The sequence below is a fragment of the Ylistrum balloti genome, unplaced genomic scaffold, assembly GCF_031769215.1.
Source record: "Ylistrum balloti isolate Yb309-2 unplaced genomic scaffold, AGI_CSIRO_Ybal_v1 Utg370170, whole genome shotgun sequence".
In the NCBI taxonomy this organism is placed as follows: domain Eukaryota; kingdom Metazoa; phylum Mollusca; class Bivalvia; order Pectinida; family Pectinidae; genus Ylistrum; species Ylistrum balloti.
In genome coordinates, this window is record NW_026782161.1 from 353,590 (window position 1) to 371,540 (window position 17,951).

At 37.3% G+C, this 17,951-nt stretch overlaps 1 protein-coding gene across 1 annotated transcript in view; it reads left to right on the top strand.

Moving 5' to 3' along the window:
* The first annotated feature begins 4,831 nt into the window (after nucleotides 1–4,831).
* Nucleotides 4,832–17,951, top strand: part of LOC132551053 (BDNF/NT-3 growth factors receptor-like) — a 124,764-nt gene continuing 111,644 nt past the window's right edge. The window contains exon 1 of the mRNA XM_060215153.1: nucleotides 4,832–5,064. Within this exon, the coding sequence (XP_060071136.1) occupies nucleotides 4,832–5,064 (233 nt within the window). The remainder of the gene's footprint in view (nucleotides 5,065–17,951) is intronic.

Sequence of the window (17,951 nt, forward strand, 5' to 3'; positions counted from 1 at the left end):
GTAAAATACATACCCTCACATACATACCCTCACATACTCACCTCACATACATACCTCACATACACACGTCACATACATACCCTCACATACATACCCTCACATACATACCTCACATACACACCCTCACATACATACCCTCACATACATACCTCTCATACATACCCTCACATACATACCCTCACATACACACGTCACATACACACGTCACATACATACCCTCACATGCATACCTCTCATACATACCCTCACTTACATACCCTCACATACACACGTCACATACATACCCTCACATACATACCCTCACATGCATACCTCTCATACATACCCTCACTTACACACGTCACATACATACCCTCACATACATACCTCTCATACATACCCTCACATACATACCCTCACATACACACGTCACATACATACCCTCACATACATACCCTCACATGCATACCTCTCATACATACCCTCACTTACATACCCTCACATACACACGTCACATACACACGTCACATACATACCCTCACATGCATACCTCTCATACATACCCTCACTTACATACCCTCACATACACACGTCACATACATACCCTCACATACATACCCTCACATGCATACCTCTCATACATACCCTCACATACATACCTCACATACACACGTCACATACATACTCTCACATATATACCTCACATACATACCCTCACATACATACCCTCACATGCATACCTCTCATACATACCTCACATACATACCCTCTCATACATACCTCACATACATACCCTCTCATACATACCTCACATACATACCTCACATACATACCCTCACATACATACCTCTCATACATACCTCACATACATACCCTCACATACATACCCTCTCATACATACCTCACATACACACGTCACATACATACCCTCACATATATACCTCACATGCATACCTCTCATACATACCTCACATACACACGTCACATACATACCCTCACATACATACCTTACATACATACTTCACATACATACCTCTCATACACACGTCACATACACACTCTCACATACATACCCTCACATGCATACCTCTCATACATACCCTCACATACATACCTCACATACACACGTCACATATATACCTCACATGCATACCTCTCATACACACTCTCACATACATACCCTCACATACATACCCTCACAAACACAATCGCAAAATACACCCAATAAAACAGCAATGCAAGTCTGCTGAAGTGGCGAGTTCTGTCCTCTATAAATTAACACAGACGATTGTTATGGGAGAGAGTCCCTACTCCCATAAATAACAAAAACAATAGCCCATACTTCACTGGGATTATCAATGAAATAATCATATGGGGCTTCATCCATTGAGATCTCGACATATATACGACTGTTTACTATTGGAATATGTCATTAATATATTATTTTTTTAGTTGCCCTTTTCTGTAGATATATTCAGTATTCACAGAAATACTTGTTTTGCACGTTCCTAAAAAAATTGGTCACACATTGTTTTCGTTAGAATTTTTTAATGTTATTTGGAATGTGAAATGCTGTTTCTGTTGATTCGAGACTTTATTGTATCCTTGGTGTATATATTTTGACTACTAGTTATAATGATATACGTCACTCATTAATGGACGATGATTGTGTAGAATGTGTTCTAACTGATCTGTATCACAGTTACTAGGTACATAGTTTTTGTAAAATTAAAAAAGACGATAGTTATAATTCATGAAAATAATTACAACTGGAGGAAATGCCCCGCCCCGCCCTAAACGTAAATTGTACAGTATACAGTGTATAGGTGCCAGAGAAGCATTGAGTTACTGTAACACCGACTCGGCTATGTTAACAGGAAGTACTTTTCTCCTAGTACCAAAACGTTTGGTTGGACGACTCGGCTTCGTTAACACGAAGTACTTTTCTCCTAGTACCAAATCGTTTGGTTGGACGACTCGGCTCCGTTAACACGAAGTACTTTTCTCCTAGTACCAAATCGTTTGGTTGGACGACTCGGCTCCGTTAACACGAAGTACTTTTCTCCTAGTACCAAAACGTTTGGTTGGACGACTCGGCTCCGTTCACACGAAGTACTTTTCTCCTAGTACCAAATCGTTTGGTTGGACGACTCGGCTCCGTTCACACGAAGTACTTTTCTCCTAGTACCAAATCGTTTGGTTGGACGACTCGGCTCCGTTAACACGAAGTACTTTTCTCCTAGTACCAAATCGTTTGGTTGGACGACTCGGCTCCGTTCACACGAAGTACTTTTCTCCTAGTACCAAAACGTTTGGTTGGACGACTCGGCTCCGTTAACACGAAGTACTTTTCTCCTAGTACCAAAACGTTTGGTTGGACGACTCGGCTCCGTTAACACGAAGTACTTTTCTCCTACTACCGAAACGTTTGGTTGGACGACTCGGCTCCGTTAACACGAAGTACTTTTCTCCTAATACCAAAACGTTTGGTTGGACGACTCGGCTCCGTTAACACGAAGTACTTTTCTCCTAGTACCAAATCGTTTGGTTGGACGACTCGGCTCCGTTAACACGAAGTACTTTTCTCCTAGTACCAAAACGTTTGGTTGGACGACTCGGCTCCGTTAACACGAAGTACTTTTCTCCTAGTACCAAAACGTTTGGTTGGACGACTCGGCTCTGTTAACACGAAGTACTTTTCTCCTACTACCGAAACGTTTGGTTGGACGACTCGGCTCCGTTAACACGAAGTAATTTTCTCCTAATATCAAAACGATCGGACACTTTTAATATTACCCCAAAAACTAATTTAGCGATATAACATTGATACAATTTAAATTATCGCTATGATTTGAAGGGTAGGATAATTTTGAATTTAGTAAACCTAAAACCAACCACAGTAGCAATTACAGTTCATTTTCTCAAACTTATGTTAACTTTTATAAGGAAAATATTTTCATTTCCGAGCAAAATTCAAGTTTGTATATAAACTCAATCTTTTATTTTATAATTAGATCAGTACAACAACACAAAATCAGCTAGCTTCAAAGTACCCGTGCGAACACGTGTCGACTCCATCCTAGTTGCTGTTCCGGGTTTGGCTGACTATCGTTCCTGTTGGCGCATACACTTAAAACGCATCACACTGACACAGAACAGATTGTTTGTACAACCTCCAGACACGGGTGCGTCAACATTATTTATATGTTTGTTTGTTTATTTCTCTGCAATCTCCATGCATCTGTATCACAAACATTACGGAACTATTACGGTATCGTGAGCAACAATTTTCACAACAACTCGATTTGTGAAAAACTGCGTGCTAACTGCTGTGACAGGTGGGTGGGAGAAGGCGGGACAGTGTAGTTCAGCCTGCCGACACAATATTGATTTACCAGTAACGCTACTAAACATACATACATTTTTGACGAAAAATGACAGAGAGCAAGATTGTGTTCAGTGATGTTAGGCGATCGATAAGAATCCTATTTTTATGTGGTGAGATTACGCAGCTTACGATTGGCGCTTTATTTGTCTTTTTGTCTAAGTAGGTTCCAACTTCAAAAATAGATACAGATAAGTTAAAACATGGTAACAACAAAACGTTTTATTCAGCATTTGGGTGAAGTCAGACTTCCTTAATGCGGACGTTTGGTTCCCTACATCGTCCAGTTTATCGCAGAATATCTATATATATCTTTATATCTAGGCAAATCCCAAATGTGTATTAACAGTATAAACTGTAAGTTATATGATGAAAACTGGAACGACATTATTTAGATAGATGTTAGCAATCAATGAACATCGAGGTCTGACTATAGTGATAAGGTAACCTTCCTATACGTGCTCTCATTCATCCTGGAAATAAAAATGTCCAATTCGGTGGATGATTCTCCATGCCAGCAGATGGCGCTCTCCAATATTGATTGAAACCTGAATCCGATTGTCACAAGGGTGCAGTGTAAATGGACAGAACAGAAACGTCCGGAGCTGGTTTTAAAATGACGATGACCCGGAGGCTATTTCCGGTAATGAGTGACCCCAGATGTTAAGTATGACTGAACTACCGCCTGATAATTATCAGAGGGTGGTAGACAGGTTTCAATTAGAACGGTCTACTGTTGGTTGTGTGTGGTGTAATACATGGATATCAGGAATCTTTAAGAAAGTATGTGTCCTGGAAGTTAAACGTGAAACTCGATAAATTCTTTATATAAAGATGTCTGTGATCATCAGTGTGTATATATACGCTGCTTCACCAACGATATATTTGTGATTTATTTACAAGTGTGTTCGGATATTCTGTCAACTATATTTATAGTTCAATCAGTTGCATACATACTTCTCTGAAATTCGCTTCGATATTGTAACGTATTTACTGGACCGTTGGATTTGTAGTCCACTTTACTGGGAGTTTCTGCGGCCAAACCAATGACCAGAACAAATGTTTACTTGGACGTAATCAGATTTTAACGAAAACTATTTGTGTTTACCATAGGATTTATATATATATACATGAACTTTCGGTTAGCGAATTACTTCATAAACATTCCATGTGTACTGCGATTGTGTACTTCTGTATTCGGAAGAAACTACAGCAACCCACACTTAGTTGTGGAGAAGATACATATCAACATTCCCTTTATTTCAACTACTTCCAATGTCATCGTTGAAACTGATAGTTTATTGAAGTTTATTTTTGGCATGGATACATTTGATCTGCCTTTGATAAAGTTAAACAAATTGTCCGGAATATATATATGTATTAATGTTGTTTTCTCCGGAACCGCTGTTTGAGGATCACCTCATTTGTAAATAACGTGAAGTATTTTCATTAAGACATACTACCACGATGATAACAGTGCTTTACGAAGTAGTGATGGGTGTAGGATGTGTAAGAAATGTGATACTTTTGAGCTTGTTCCTTATTGTTGGATTGGCTTTACCAGATTGTGCCGAATTCTGCCAATGTCGATATGTGGAGGACGATAATATCAAAATTATTATGAAATGTAACATGGTAAACACAATCAACGCCATTCCACTCATGTCATCGACAGAGCAGATGAAAAACGTAGAGAAATTGTAAGTACAAGCACCTTATTTCATGTACAAGTTTTATGTAGAAACTAGAGCAGTAGGTACAATTATATATCGATATTTCTATAACACGATCAATCTCAATTTTTACAAGACAACACTCATCGTGTAGTTTACCGACCGAGTTCAGACTTCCAGTTTGGAACTCGAATGTTTTAGGAAGGAATATCTACAATTGTAATAAGGTCTAGTTTCTACATGAGGGTCGCAACTGAGAATACATTGTTTGAATCTCTAAATAAGCGACTTCATTGTGGCAATCATTGAGATGTCACATAACAACGCTTAGTCAGTCGTTTTGAACATAAGGTAACCAATCGCTTAAAGATATTTGTTGTTTTAAAACAATTATAAAAATGATGGATTGGTTCACATAGGCAACTCTGATTTTCGAATCTGTTATCGATATTCTGTTATCGATAATGAACAAGGCTGGCTGTTCCCATTAGACAATAGAAACGAAAACGATGAAACGAGGGGGTGGAATTAGACTCAAAGTAAACGATGAATACGATGTAAACGAAAACGATGAAACGAGGGAGTGGAATTAAACTCAAAGTAAACGATGAATATGATGTAAACGAAAACAATGAAACGAGGGGGTGGAATTAGACTCAAAGTAAACGATGAATACGATGTAAACGAAAACAATGAAACGAGGGGGTGGAATTAAACTCAAAGTAAACGATGAATACGATGTAAACGAAAACAATGAAACGAGGGGGTGGAATTAGACTCAAAGTAAACGATGAATACGATGTAAACGAAAACAATGAAACGAGGGGGTGGAATTAAACTCAAAGTAAACGATGAATAATGAAACGAGGGGGTGGAATTAGACTCAAAGTAAACGATGAATACGATGTAAACGAAAACGATGAAACGAGGGGGTGGAATTAGACTCAAAGTAAACATGTGTCCCTTACTAATTCCACGACCCACACCTATATGTCGTACCTACCAAATGCTGATGATGCTGGATTCACGTTAAATGTTTGATTTCGCCTTCGCCACAACATTATAAATATTCAGGCATTCTTAACACATTTTCAAAGTTATCTCAACGTTTGTTGTTAAAATATCAGTTAAATAGGCGCATTATATTTCATGAGTAGCGCTTTTAAACTGTTTGTCTTTTCAAAACATCCTGGACGTGGCGTTGTCGGATTCAAACATTCGCTTGACGGAAATATGTTTAATTATTGATTCAATCTATCATTTGGTTAAGATCAAGCGATATTTTTACGACCAGCATACCACCATATACTTAATTCAACTGATCAAATTATTTTTTGAAATATTACCCCGATTTATATGGATCGTTTCAATGTTTCTGTCAGCAGATCTAAATTGTCATGTTTATAGTTATTCAAGTTTCCCAATGTTAATCACAACTGTACACACTATTGAATATTCACCACTGACCAAGTATTTTATAGCTTTGCTTATTGTAATAATACTTGTATAGTCGTTGATATATTATAAAGTTCGATGAAAAATAAAATCTTGATCCTTTTGAAACTGATACATATATTTGAGATCAATACGTATCGATACTAGATTTTCGGATCTGTGGTATACACAGTGATTGTGTTATCCTGATTCAAGCCATTATTACAGTAAAGCATTATACTGTTCCTGATGTACATGGTGACACGTCACTATTACAGTTAAGGATGTATACTGTACCTGATGTACATGGTGACACGTCACTATTACAGTTAAGGATGTATACTGTACCTGATGTACATGGTGACACGTCACTATTACAGTTAAGGATGTATACTGTACCTGGGTGGTCGGGTGGCGCAGTGTTAACGCACTCGCCTTTCACCTAGCCGACCCGATTCCCGGAACGGATATACATGGTGACACGTCACTATTACAGTAAAGATGTATACTGTACCTGATGTACATGGTGACACGTCACTATTACTGTAAAGGATTATACTGTACCTGGTGACACGTCACTATTACAGTAAAGATGTATACTGTACCTGATATACATGGTGACACGTCACTATTACAGTTAAGGATGTATACTGTACCCGATGTACATGGTGACACGTCACTATTACAGTAAAGGATTTATACTGTGCCTGATATACATGGTGACACGTCGCTATTACAGTAAAGGATTTATACTGTACCTGATATACATGGTGACACGTCACTATTACAGTAAAGATGTATACTGTACCTGATATACATGGTGACACGTCATTATTACAGTTAAGGATGTATACTGTACCTGATGTACATGGTGACACGTCACTATTACAGTAAAGGATTTATACTGTACCTGATATACATGGTGACACCTCACTATTACAGTTAAGGATGTATACTGTACCTGATATACATGGTGACACGTCACTATTACAGTAAAGATGTATACTGTATCTGATGTACATGGTGACACGTCACTATTACAGTAAAGGATGTATACTGTATCTGATGTACATGGTGACACGTCACTATTACAGTAAAGGATGTATACCGCACCTGATGTACCTGGTGACACGTCACTATTACAGTAAAGGATTTATACTGTACCCGATGTACATGGTGACACGTCACTATTACAGTAAAGGAGTATACTGTACCCGATGTACATGGTGACACGTCACTATTACAGTAAAGGATTATACTGTACCTGATGTACCTAGTGACACGTCACTATTACAGTTGAGGATGTATACTGTACCTGATGTACATGGTGACACGTCACTATTACAGTAAAGGATTATACTGTACCTGATGTACATGGTGATACGTCGCTATTACAGTAAAGGAGTATACTGTACCTGATGTACATGGTGATACGTCGCTATTACAGTAAATGATGTATACTGTACCTGATGTACATGGTGACACGTCACTATTACAGTAAAGGATTTATAATGTTCCTGATGTACATGGTAACACATCATTATTACAGTAAAGGATGAGCTGTACGTAGTGACATATTACTATTACAGTAAATGATGTATAGTGTACCTGATGTACCTGGTGACACGTCACTATTACAGTAAATGATTATACTGTACCCGATGTACATGGTGACATGTCATTATTACAGTAAAGGAGTATACTGTACCTGATGTACCTGGTGACACGTCACTATTACATTAAATGATGTATACTGTACCTGGTGACATGTCATTATTACAGTAAAGGATGTATACTGTACCTGGTGACACGTCATTACTACAGTAAAGGATGTATACTGTACCTGGTGACACGTCACTATTACAGTAAAGATGTATATTGTATCTGATGTACCTGGTGACACGTCACTATTACAGTAAAGGATGTATACTGTACCTGATGTACATGGTGACACGTCACTATTACAGTAAAGGATTTATACTGTACCCGATGTACATGGTGACACGTCACTATTACAGTAAAGGAGTATACTGTACCCGATGTACATGGTGACACGTCACTATTACAGTAAAGGAGTATACTGTACCTGATGTACCTGGTGACACGTCACTATTACAGTTGAGGATGTATACTGTACCTGATGTACATGGTGACACGTCACTATTACAGTAAAGGATTATACTGTACCTGATGTACATGGTGATACGTCGCTATTACAGTAAAGGAGTATACTGTACCTGATGTACATGGTGATACGTCGCTATTACAGTAAATGATGTATACTGTACCTGATGTACATGGTGACACGTCACTATTACAGTAAAGGATTTATAATGTTCCTGATGTACATGGTAACACATCATTATTACAGTAAAGGATGAGCTGTACGTAGTGACATATTACTATTACAGTAAATGATGTATAGTGTACCTGATGTACCTGGTGACACGTCACTATTACAGTAAATGATTATACTGTACCCGATGTACATGGTGACATGTCATTATTACAGTAAAGGAGTATACTGTACCTGATGTACCTGGTGACACGTCACTATTACATTAAATGATGTATACTGTACCTGGTGACACGTCATTATTACAGTAAAGGATGTATACTGTACCTGGTGACACGTCATTACTACAGTAAAGGATGTATACTGTACCTGGTGACACGTCACTATTACAGTAAAGATGTATACTGTATCTGATGTACATGGTGACACGTCACTATTACAGTAAAGGATGTATACTGTACCTGATGTACATGGTGACACGTTGCTATTACAGTAGAGGATGTATACTGTACCTGGTGACACGTCACTATTACAGTAAAGGATGTATACTGTACCTTGTGACACGTCACTATTACAGTAAAGGATGTATACTGTACCTTGTGACACGTCACTATTACAGTAAAGGATGTATACTGTACCCGATGTACACGGTGGTGAAGTAATGAGTTCTTCGGAAGATTACCTTAGTTCTCTTTAAGAGATTATCGAAAAAAAAAAACTCATATAGCGTAAACAACGTACATACATCAGTGATCAGAAAATATAGCGTAAACAACGTACATACATCAGTGACCAGAAAATATAGCGTAAACAACGTACATACATCAGTGATAAGAAAATATAGCGTAAACAACGTTCATACATCAGTGATAAGAAAATATAGCGTAAACAACGTACATACATCAGTGACCAGAAAATATAGCGTAAACAACGTATTTGCAACAGTGATATGAAAATCTATGTACATCTGACTCGGGGTTAACATTGGTGGACAGCTTTGTAAGAAGCTCGAAAGTTCTTTGTTGTATGTCCTCACTGAATCATCTTTAAAGGGCTAACCATTTACTGCTTGGTGCCAGCTTTCAAGCAACTACCATTTTGTAGACCCGTGTTCATCTTTGTTGTCTCGAAAACAATAGAGAACTCCAAACTTTGCTCCTCAGTCGGCCGGAGGTTGTGCAGTGTCAAGGACGATTGATCCTGCAATGAGGACACCAGGTACAATGAATGGCTAGCTGTGAGGATGGTTTTAAGCGATTGTTTTGTATGTCTAAACATATTAATATCTCAGCCAATGAATGACTTTTCACCTTGGAGACATTGTTCTTACATCATATAGCTATAGCTATCACGTGGTCGTGAAATTCCAGCTATTTCCACCAATGTTTAGAGCTAACTAGAAAGAAGAAATAGGAGTAAAACTTCCTGAAATCACAGCGCAGATTACTTGTAAACATGACAGAGACAAAATGATTACGTAAAAACTATAAGGATAATTATGTTATTTGAAAGGCTTTGCGCTAGACAATCAATTATAAAGAATATTCTTATTATTCTCTCCCATCCTATTGTAGATAATTATGAATTTGATTAATGAAAGAAATGTTGATGTTCTATGAAAAGAAATTATCACAGAGTGCTTTATGTTTCTGCACTTGTCGTACACGTAAAACAGGTGTCGTAATATCGAACTAGATTTAAAGTGTATACGATAAGGGGAAAAACTAGCGTAAGGATTACATTGAGAATGGTTTTATACCGCGACACCTCAAGTTATTAGATTGGTGTTTTATGGCACAGTCTGTCTGTATATCATGGTACTGGAACATTCCTAGTGGATTTCTACGCCTGGAAATGCGGCACTGCCAGGTTATCTGCAGACGTAAACCCGTGTTCGTTTTAGAAATCTCATTATGTTTAAGTGACTTAAGAACATTCGAATGCTGTTGATATCTCACAAATGTAATTAACTTTTACTGAGGTAAACAGGAAAAACTAATTTGATATAATCCATTAGATAGGTGAAGCATGTTTCAAAGGTATATTTTGTGTGTGTATCGTTACACACAGTTTGAAGAGTATACTTTGTGTATTATTACACACAGTTTAAGCAGTAAACTTTAACTGCATATTGTTACACGCAGTTTGAACAGTAAACTCTATTGTCCTGGCCAAAATGTACATGTTGATGAAGCAGAAGACGTGTGCCTTTCCGAAACACCTGGTGTTATTCACCTTTATCCTCTATATTCAATGCTCTCCTGTCAATGTTTCGCTGTTAATCATTAATCCCCGTGTAGGCGATTTTAATTTTTTTTATTTTGAATGAAGCTTTCGCTAAAGCGTCAGTATTTACTTGTTCACGCCGATGACTATATAATTCATTGTAATTTAATGAAATCGCTTAAATCATTTAGGTAGCCATTGTCACTACAACTGATATATCAACGTCAATTTTATTTTGTTCCACACTGTAGTACAAATCGTGCACAGTAGTAAACACTATGGTTATTTAGTAGGTATACATAAACAAATCATGTCGCCTCGATGTCGTCGCCTATCTCAAATTCTATCATCAATACAATGTACATGTTTAACCACCATAACGTGATTTGGATGTAGCCTTGAGCTGGAGTCACTTTCTATTAGCCTAGTACCAGACATGCCTGAGATAGCACAGACTGTGGGCCAGTACACCTTAGTAATGTATTATGGTATGTATGGTGCCAGCTGTGTTATTTGTCAGCAAATAACAATACACCTACAACTCTATACAGTTGTATGAAGCGTACTGGTGTATTCCTTAAGTATGTGTTAACGTACATGATGCCAGATTCAAAAAGTCAAATCCAGCAACAATCGAACAATCACTCAATTTATTCCACAACTCAGAAACAGCTGTACAATTAAAACCTTCTCAGTGTGCCATCGGAGTCTTGCTAGTGATTCGCCATAAAACTGAAGTACGAGGAGAGTTTAACTATCGAATATCTAATTTAAATAAGTGTGTGGTAACCGCTGTTAACACATTATAAGGTGTTGAAATTTTCTTAAACTATTACATTGACATAGCATTAATAACAGCGCACACAGCAATCGTGTAAAACTCTGACAATAACATCAATTAAAAGGTAATCTAAAGCTTTACAGATATCATGTAGTTTATACATCAACCAAGATCACCTGTTTTAAAGATAATTACACAGAATTATACCCTACATGTACCACGTATAAATACGAGGCCTCACAATTTTATTGTTTTAAACTCGTCCTTTAGAATAATTCTTAATCTTTGGTTGTTTCTGTTGATCATTGCAAACGTTTCCACCGTACCGACCGGAGATTAAACAAATTATACAACATTTACCTCTTCTTATATAAATAAGATACAAATAAGTAAAAACCAAATAACGATTTGACCTGCTTTACACATCTCTTTCGTCCTTCGTTAGTGAGACTAAGAAACGCCATTCAATTGCTTAAGTCACCGTCATCCCAAACACGCTTTACCTCTACGACACTCAAACATTAGCACTGATCGCTTATACAAAATACGCAAGCTGAACTGTTGCTTCCTCCTGGAGTTAAAGGACACTAACCGACCCTGGCATAAACTGTGATCCCCAGTGAGGTGCCCCACCAACCGATCCCTACCTCCCACACAGACACACGCCTCTTCCTTATTCGCTGGATTGATGTGTTCTAGTCTGGTGACGGAAGTAGAAATACGGCCTACTTGTCGCACAGTCGTATGATGTATGGAGGGAAAACTTCCGTCAATAACATTTTGTTCCATTTATCGACAATATGTGTTATGCTTTTACTGATCCACACATATTATTACATTGACATGTTTACGAACCTAAAGATGATGCTTGAGTTAAAAACATGTCCTTATTTCCGAAAATAAGATAAACGAGAAGTGACGTGTTTTACCTTCTCAAGATCTGTTTAATGTTTCGCACCACGCACATCGACACATAGCATGAAGCTAACACACATATAGCCTACTTATACAGAAAATAAACTATACATCTAATGAGGATGTTTAAGTGTTTTAGAACTCACTGGTTAGTTAAATGCACTTTTGTTAGAGTGGATCAGGATTTCTTACTCGAAATAGACACGTGTGCTGTGTGGTGAGATGGTTTTCTAAGCAGTTCAGGTCTCCGTAAAAATATAGGACGCCGAGGTCTACGAAAGAGGGGTAGCCATTGTAGCTTTTTATAGAGGTACCATCACATGAAAATTCCATCCGCTTTACCCGATAATATGATAAAATGTAAAATACCAACATGTCCACATATTCATAATCGAAACTCAAACTCTATAAGATGGGGACCAAATATGAACAAAAGAAAAAATTACACTGATACTCTTGATACAGTACCCGGATAATAAGACCAGGTGTTCCGGAAGATTAAGCGTTTCTTCGACGATACCGCCATGTAAACCTTAGTCAACCCAATTAAGTAATGTCACGATCTCAATTGAGAATAAGGTATTCAACAGCAGAACCAACAGGCAAAATAACAAGCATCAAACACGTCCAGCTTCATATCATACAAATAAATAGAATATTTCTCAGTGAGATCATCATAGCGATCACACAACTTTAATATATTTTTTTCTTATTTGCTTCCCTTTGCTGACGAGCTAGCCAGTCCTAAGCATTGACACACCTGTAACTAGAAGGTAGAGTAGAGCATTACTGTATATTATGTATAAAAATTCTTGGTGTCCCATAATCAACCTTCTATAACTTTACAGTAATTACCAACCCTTCTATCCATTTTAACTGCCGGTGGGAATAGTTCTGCACCATGCCAGTAACGTTTATCATTTAAAGTCAAACAAAAGTGTAAACAATAATTTTTTAAATTTAAAAATTAAAATTACTTTAAATGTCAATATATTTTAAAAAGAAAACAAATTTAACAACTAGGTTTATGTTATACTATTTGATCAACATCTTTTAAAAATGTGAAAAAGGGAGTGAAATAAAATATGTCAGTGAATTTGAAACGTGCCAAAATGAATATTTGATAATTGGATATGGTAATAGACAGTACAATGACACGATATTATATATAGTGTTTATTGTTTTGTAGTGTAAATTTTATACTAGTGCAGTTAGAGGACAGTGTCCTTCTGAAAACTATCATAGTGAATGTCGGTCATCGTTGAGGTCATTTGTAGGTCATTTGGGGACTGCGAGGTTTCTTGTTCTTCCTGTCACCCAGATGGTCAAATGCGAAGCCATCAGACGAACATTGAAGCAATCTTTAATTCACAGCTGAACGTCAAAGATAGAGCGACATAAACACATATCGATGACCGATGGTTACATCTGTGGACGGAACCCGGTCATTTTGCCAAAATAGAACATTTTCAAGAGCTGCACATGTCAATACAATGACTTAAATTGTCTGTAGTTTTCTTTACTTTTGTCAAGTACACAAATAAAATAAAATTCCGGCACCCAACTGTGCCAATTTGTCTAAATCCACTCCATTGACAAAACTATTGTGTTTCTGTGTATTTACCAAGTTTTAGAAACGGAACAGTTAGCAGAAGGTGTAGTTGTTCTGGATTCTTTCAGTGCATAGCTATGTTTATACGTGTTTTAGGTGAAAACATATGTTTGTAAAACGAAACAGATTCATTTGTGGGGTACTTGACATCACTGTTGTAAATGAAGAGGATTCACACACTCATGGTATCTTGTATCCTTCTTCCAACTGGTGAGTGAGTATCGGTCTCTGCCAAAACACAGGAAATTGCGGGTTTTGTTCACCTTCAAACATAATAGGAACGAGTATATCATAGCATTCTTCCTGCCAACGCCAAGTCTTTATGTTCATCTGTCGGAATATAACCTCGGAGATATATGTTTGTAGGTTGGGTATTAGGTATAGATGTTACAATCAGACCATCAGCCCAGTTTTACTTTTTTACCAACATAGATAGAGATTGAAAAAGATGCCGATGAGATAGTGTCCATGCATGATTGTATTTGTTAATATGTTGTCATATAATACGTCTTCTCATTGTGATTTAATGATTACAGACAAATATTCACCTTGTTACTGGGAAACGTAATCACTGATTATACTGCAATCTGGGGGCGTAATTTCTGTAAATTATCTGTTTTCAATATCAGTCTTTTAGAGAGGAAATTATTATGGATTTTTTTAAAGAATGTACAAAAACAGCACAGCAATGCCAATAAAAAGACTTCTATAATATTGACAGCCACGTGAATGAGCGGTGACGTCCTCAATATGCATTGATTATCACAAGATAATTTTTACATTGTTAAACTATTGTAACGACAGCCATCTTGAAGGCAAGATATGTCTTCATTTTGGATCCTTTGTGGACTGGCTCAGAAACTATCGAAGTATGACCATCGTGAACAGGGTACCATGCCGTGACACGCCAAGTGACGTCAACTGTTGCTACGCTATATGTGCAGAGATTCAGAGTCAGCTTGAATTTCCACAAAGATAATCAGTGGTCTGTACAAAACATATTACATGGTACGTCTAGATATGACATTCCGTTCAAACATATCGATAACTAATGAAATTAAACTTAAAGTGACATCACGATAAAAAGATGTTTGTGCTGATCGTTTTTATTTTATGTATCAAGTGTGTCACCTTATGAACAATGACAGTTGATTTTCACTGAAATTTTCACATAATGAGGTAAATTATAATTTAAAAAAAAATCCTCATCTGTTTATCTACAATCTGGATAAATATTTTTTGCGTCGTTTGATAACGCATGCGCACAGACCACCGTCGCCTGTAAACAAAAATGGCTTCCCTCCTGAATCGGTCGTGACAATGTTGTCGATTATGGTCATTTATTTCGTAACTCTAAATTGATTTATTGTATAAGATTTGCCACACCCATAACAAAATCCGGTGCTGAAAATCAGAAATTCACATATTGTGTCCCTATTGTCGCTGTCATTTCTGCCTGCCATTACATCTTATTGTTTACATTATGAATTGCCTCGTTTTCAAAACTATTATGTAACGTTATCACCGCTAACTTGGAGGGGGATTTCCCGAACTAAAGAAACAGTCAAACTGGACATTTTAAATCGAATGTAAATATCGGGATAGCGTAAAAATGAAAATGGAAATTTATAAAACATGCACAATCGATAACGAAATGAATGTTTTACCGTGATATTCCGTTAAAATGTGCATCACTTGCCAGGCAAGCTAGAGTCCCAAATCGCATTGGGCGAAGACGGTAAGAACAAGTGATAAAAGTTGAAGGACAAGACAGTGACGGCCATATGACCTAAAGACACTGACCAAAAAAAAAAAAAAAAAACAAAAATAAAAACACGAATCATTTACTTCTACATGAAATTTCAATATACAAAATTCACATCAATTCGAACTGTGAAATAGCACATGAAAGGAATATCCAAAAATGGCTAACGACACACGAGATTGCTCTACAGAAACGGCACAGGCAACAAGCTACAAGTGGTTTGGAAATGGATTCCGGTGTTCGATTGCTATTCGTTATATACTACTGACACACTCGATGGTGCTAAGTCTTGTACAACGCGTCGATACCAATAAACATGGCTTCATTAGCTGTCTGAAGGGAGATCGTATCGACCCTGTTCTTAGTACACCAGCAGACACAGGGGACTGTAAACCAGGATATATTTGACAAGCATATTGGAATTCCATGAATATTATGTATATTTATCTATCAAGAATAAGGGGATAACGACACAAAATAGCCAAATGCAGAGAAAATATTTCATTACTTGACGCTGTGCTGTTATCTATGTCCTCATATTCTGTTAAATGATGAAAACCTGATAATGAGATCGAAACCAGTTGCCCACAAATAAATCATACCAGATAATTAAATTACATAACCAGCAGAAAAAAATCAAATACATATATCTGAAAGTCATTGTTGGAAAGTCCAAACCCGTCTTTTCGTCTCTTATGTATTTCCTTTAAGTAGGGAATAGAGAAGATTATACACGGCAAGTAGGTTTTGCAATGGCCTGCGTTTGTAATTACAAAGCCACTTGATCACATGGTTATCATGGTCCACTACAATTACGACATATCTTATAATTACATCCTTTACAAGGCGACAAAAACAAAACAAAAACCATGAAACCATGCGCAATGTGTAGAATTGGTTTTGACTTAACTCTCTTCTGCTTTGAGGGAATTCAATTTTCTTCCCTTCTGTTTTCATTGATTTATGTAAACTACTTACCCAAAATTAAAGGAAATTGGCTACCACAAAAATGAATTCGGTGCAAATGGTTCCCGAACACTCCATTTTAATTGCCAATGCTTAACAAATGATTAAACAACCCGACATTTCTGACACAAAACAATCATAAAGCGGCATTTAAACCCCTCAAGATAAAATTGACTCGTTTTTGTAGTAAATCGTTAACTGTCATAATATGAAGAACGCCACATGAATACAAAATACCCTGATCAGACACCTTTGTCACAAAATGTACTGCATTGTAACTAGCTTTGTCAGACAACAATTAATAGACTGCGAGGAATTCATTTCATGGCGATGTCGTCAATGAAGCAGAAGATGCTTACTCTTCCGGAACACTTGATCTTATTCGCCTTGTACTTTTCCAAGAATCGCTGTGTATATCTCTCGTTTGTTGATATTTTGCTCTAGTTTATTGAATTTGAGATTTAATCGTGATTACATTGACATGTAAGTATTTTCGTGCTGTTTTTATCGGACAACAGCAACCACACAGAGGGAAGCTCGAGGTAGAGTGAATTGATTTTAATTCCATGTCCCTGTCAGAAGATGCTAGCTTAATAAGATTTTATTGAAAGACACTGAGGCAACGTTACGCAATAAACTGCGCTTTCAAATAACACAGTGACACGGTACAGCAGCAACACTGCGGCAAGTGCCAATGCTACATTTAAAATTTGTCAGTTTATTATTTGTGACAATGCTTATCATTATTTTTCACCTAAAATAGGTGTTGAGGGGAAATATTTATAGGCCTTGATTTGTGGCTTAACGTCCTCATAACAAGCTGGGTCTCACGAGGGCGAATATCAACAGCAACGCTAAAGGTGGAAACTCGAGAATAGAACGCGAGAGCATACAGGAAAAAATCAAAAGTGTTTAGAAA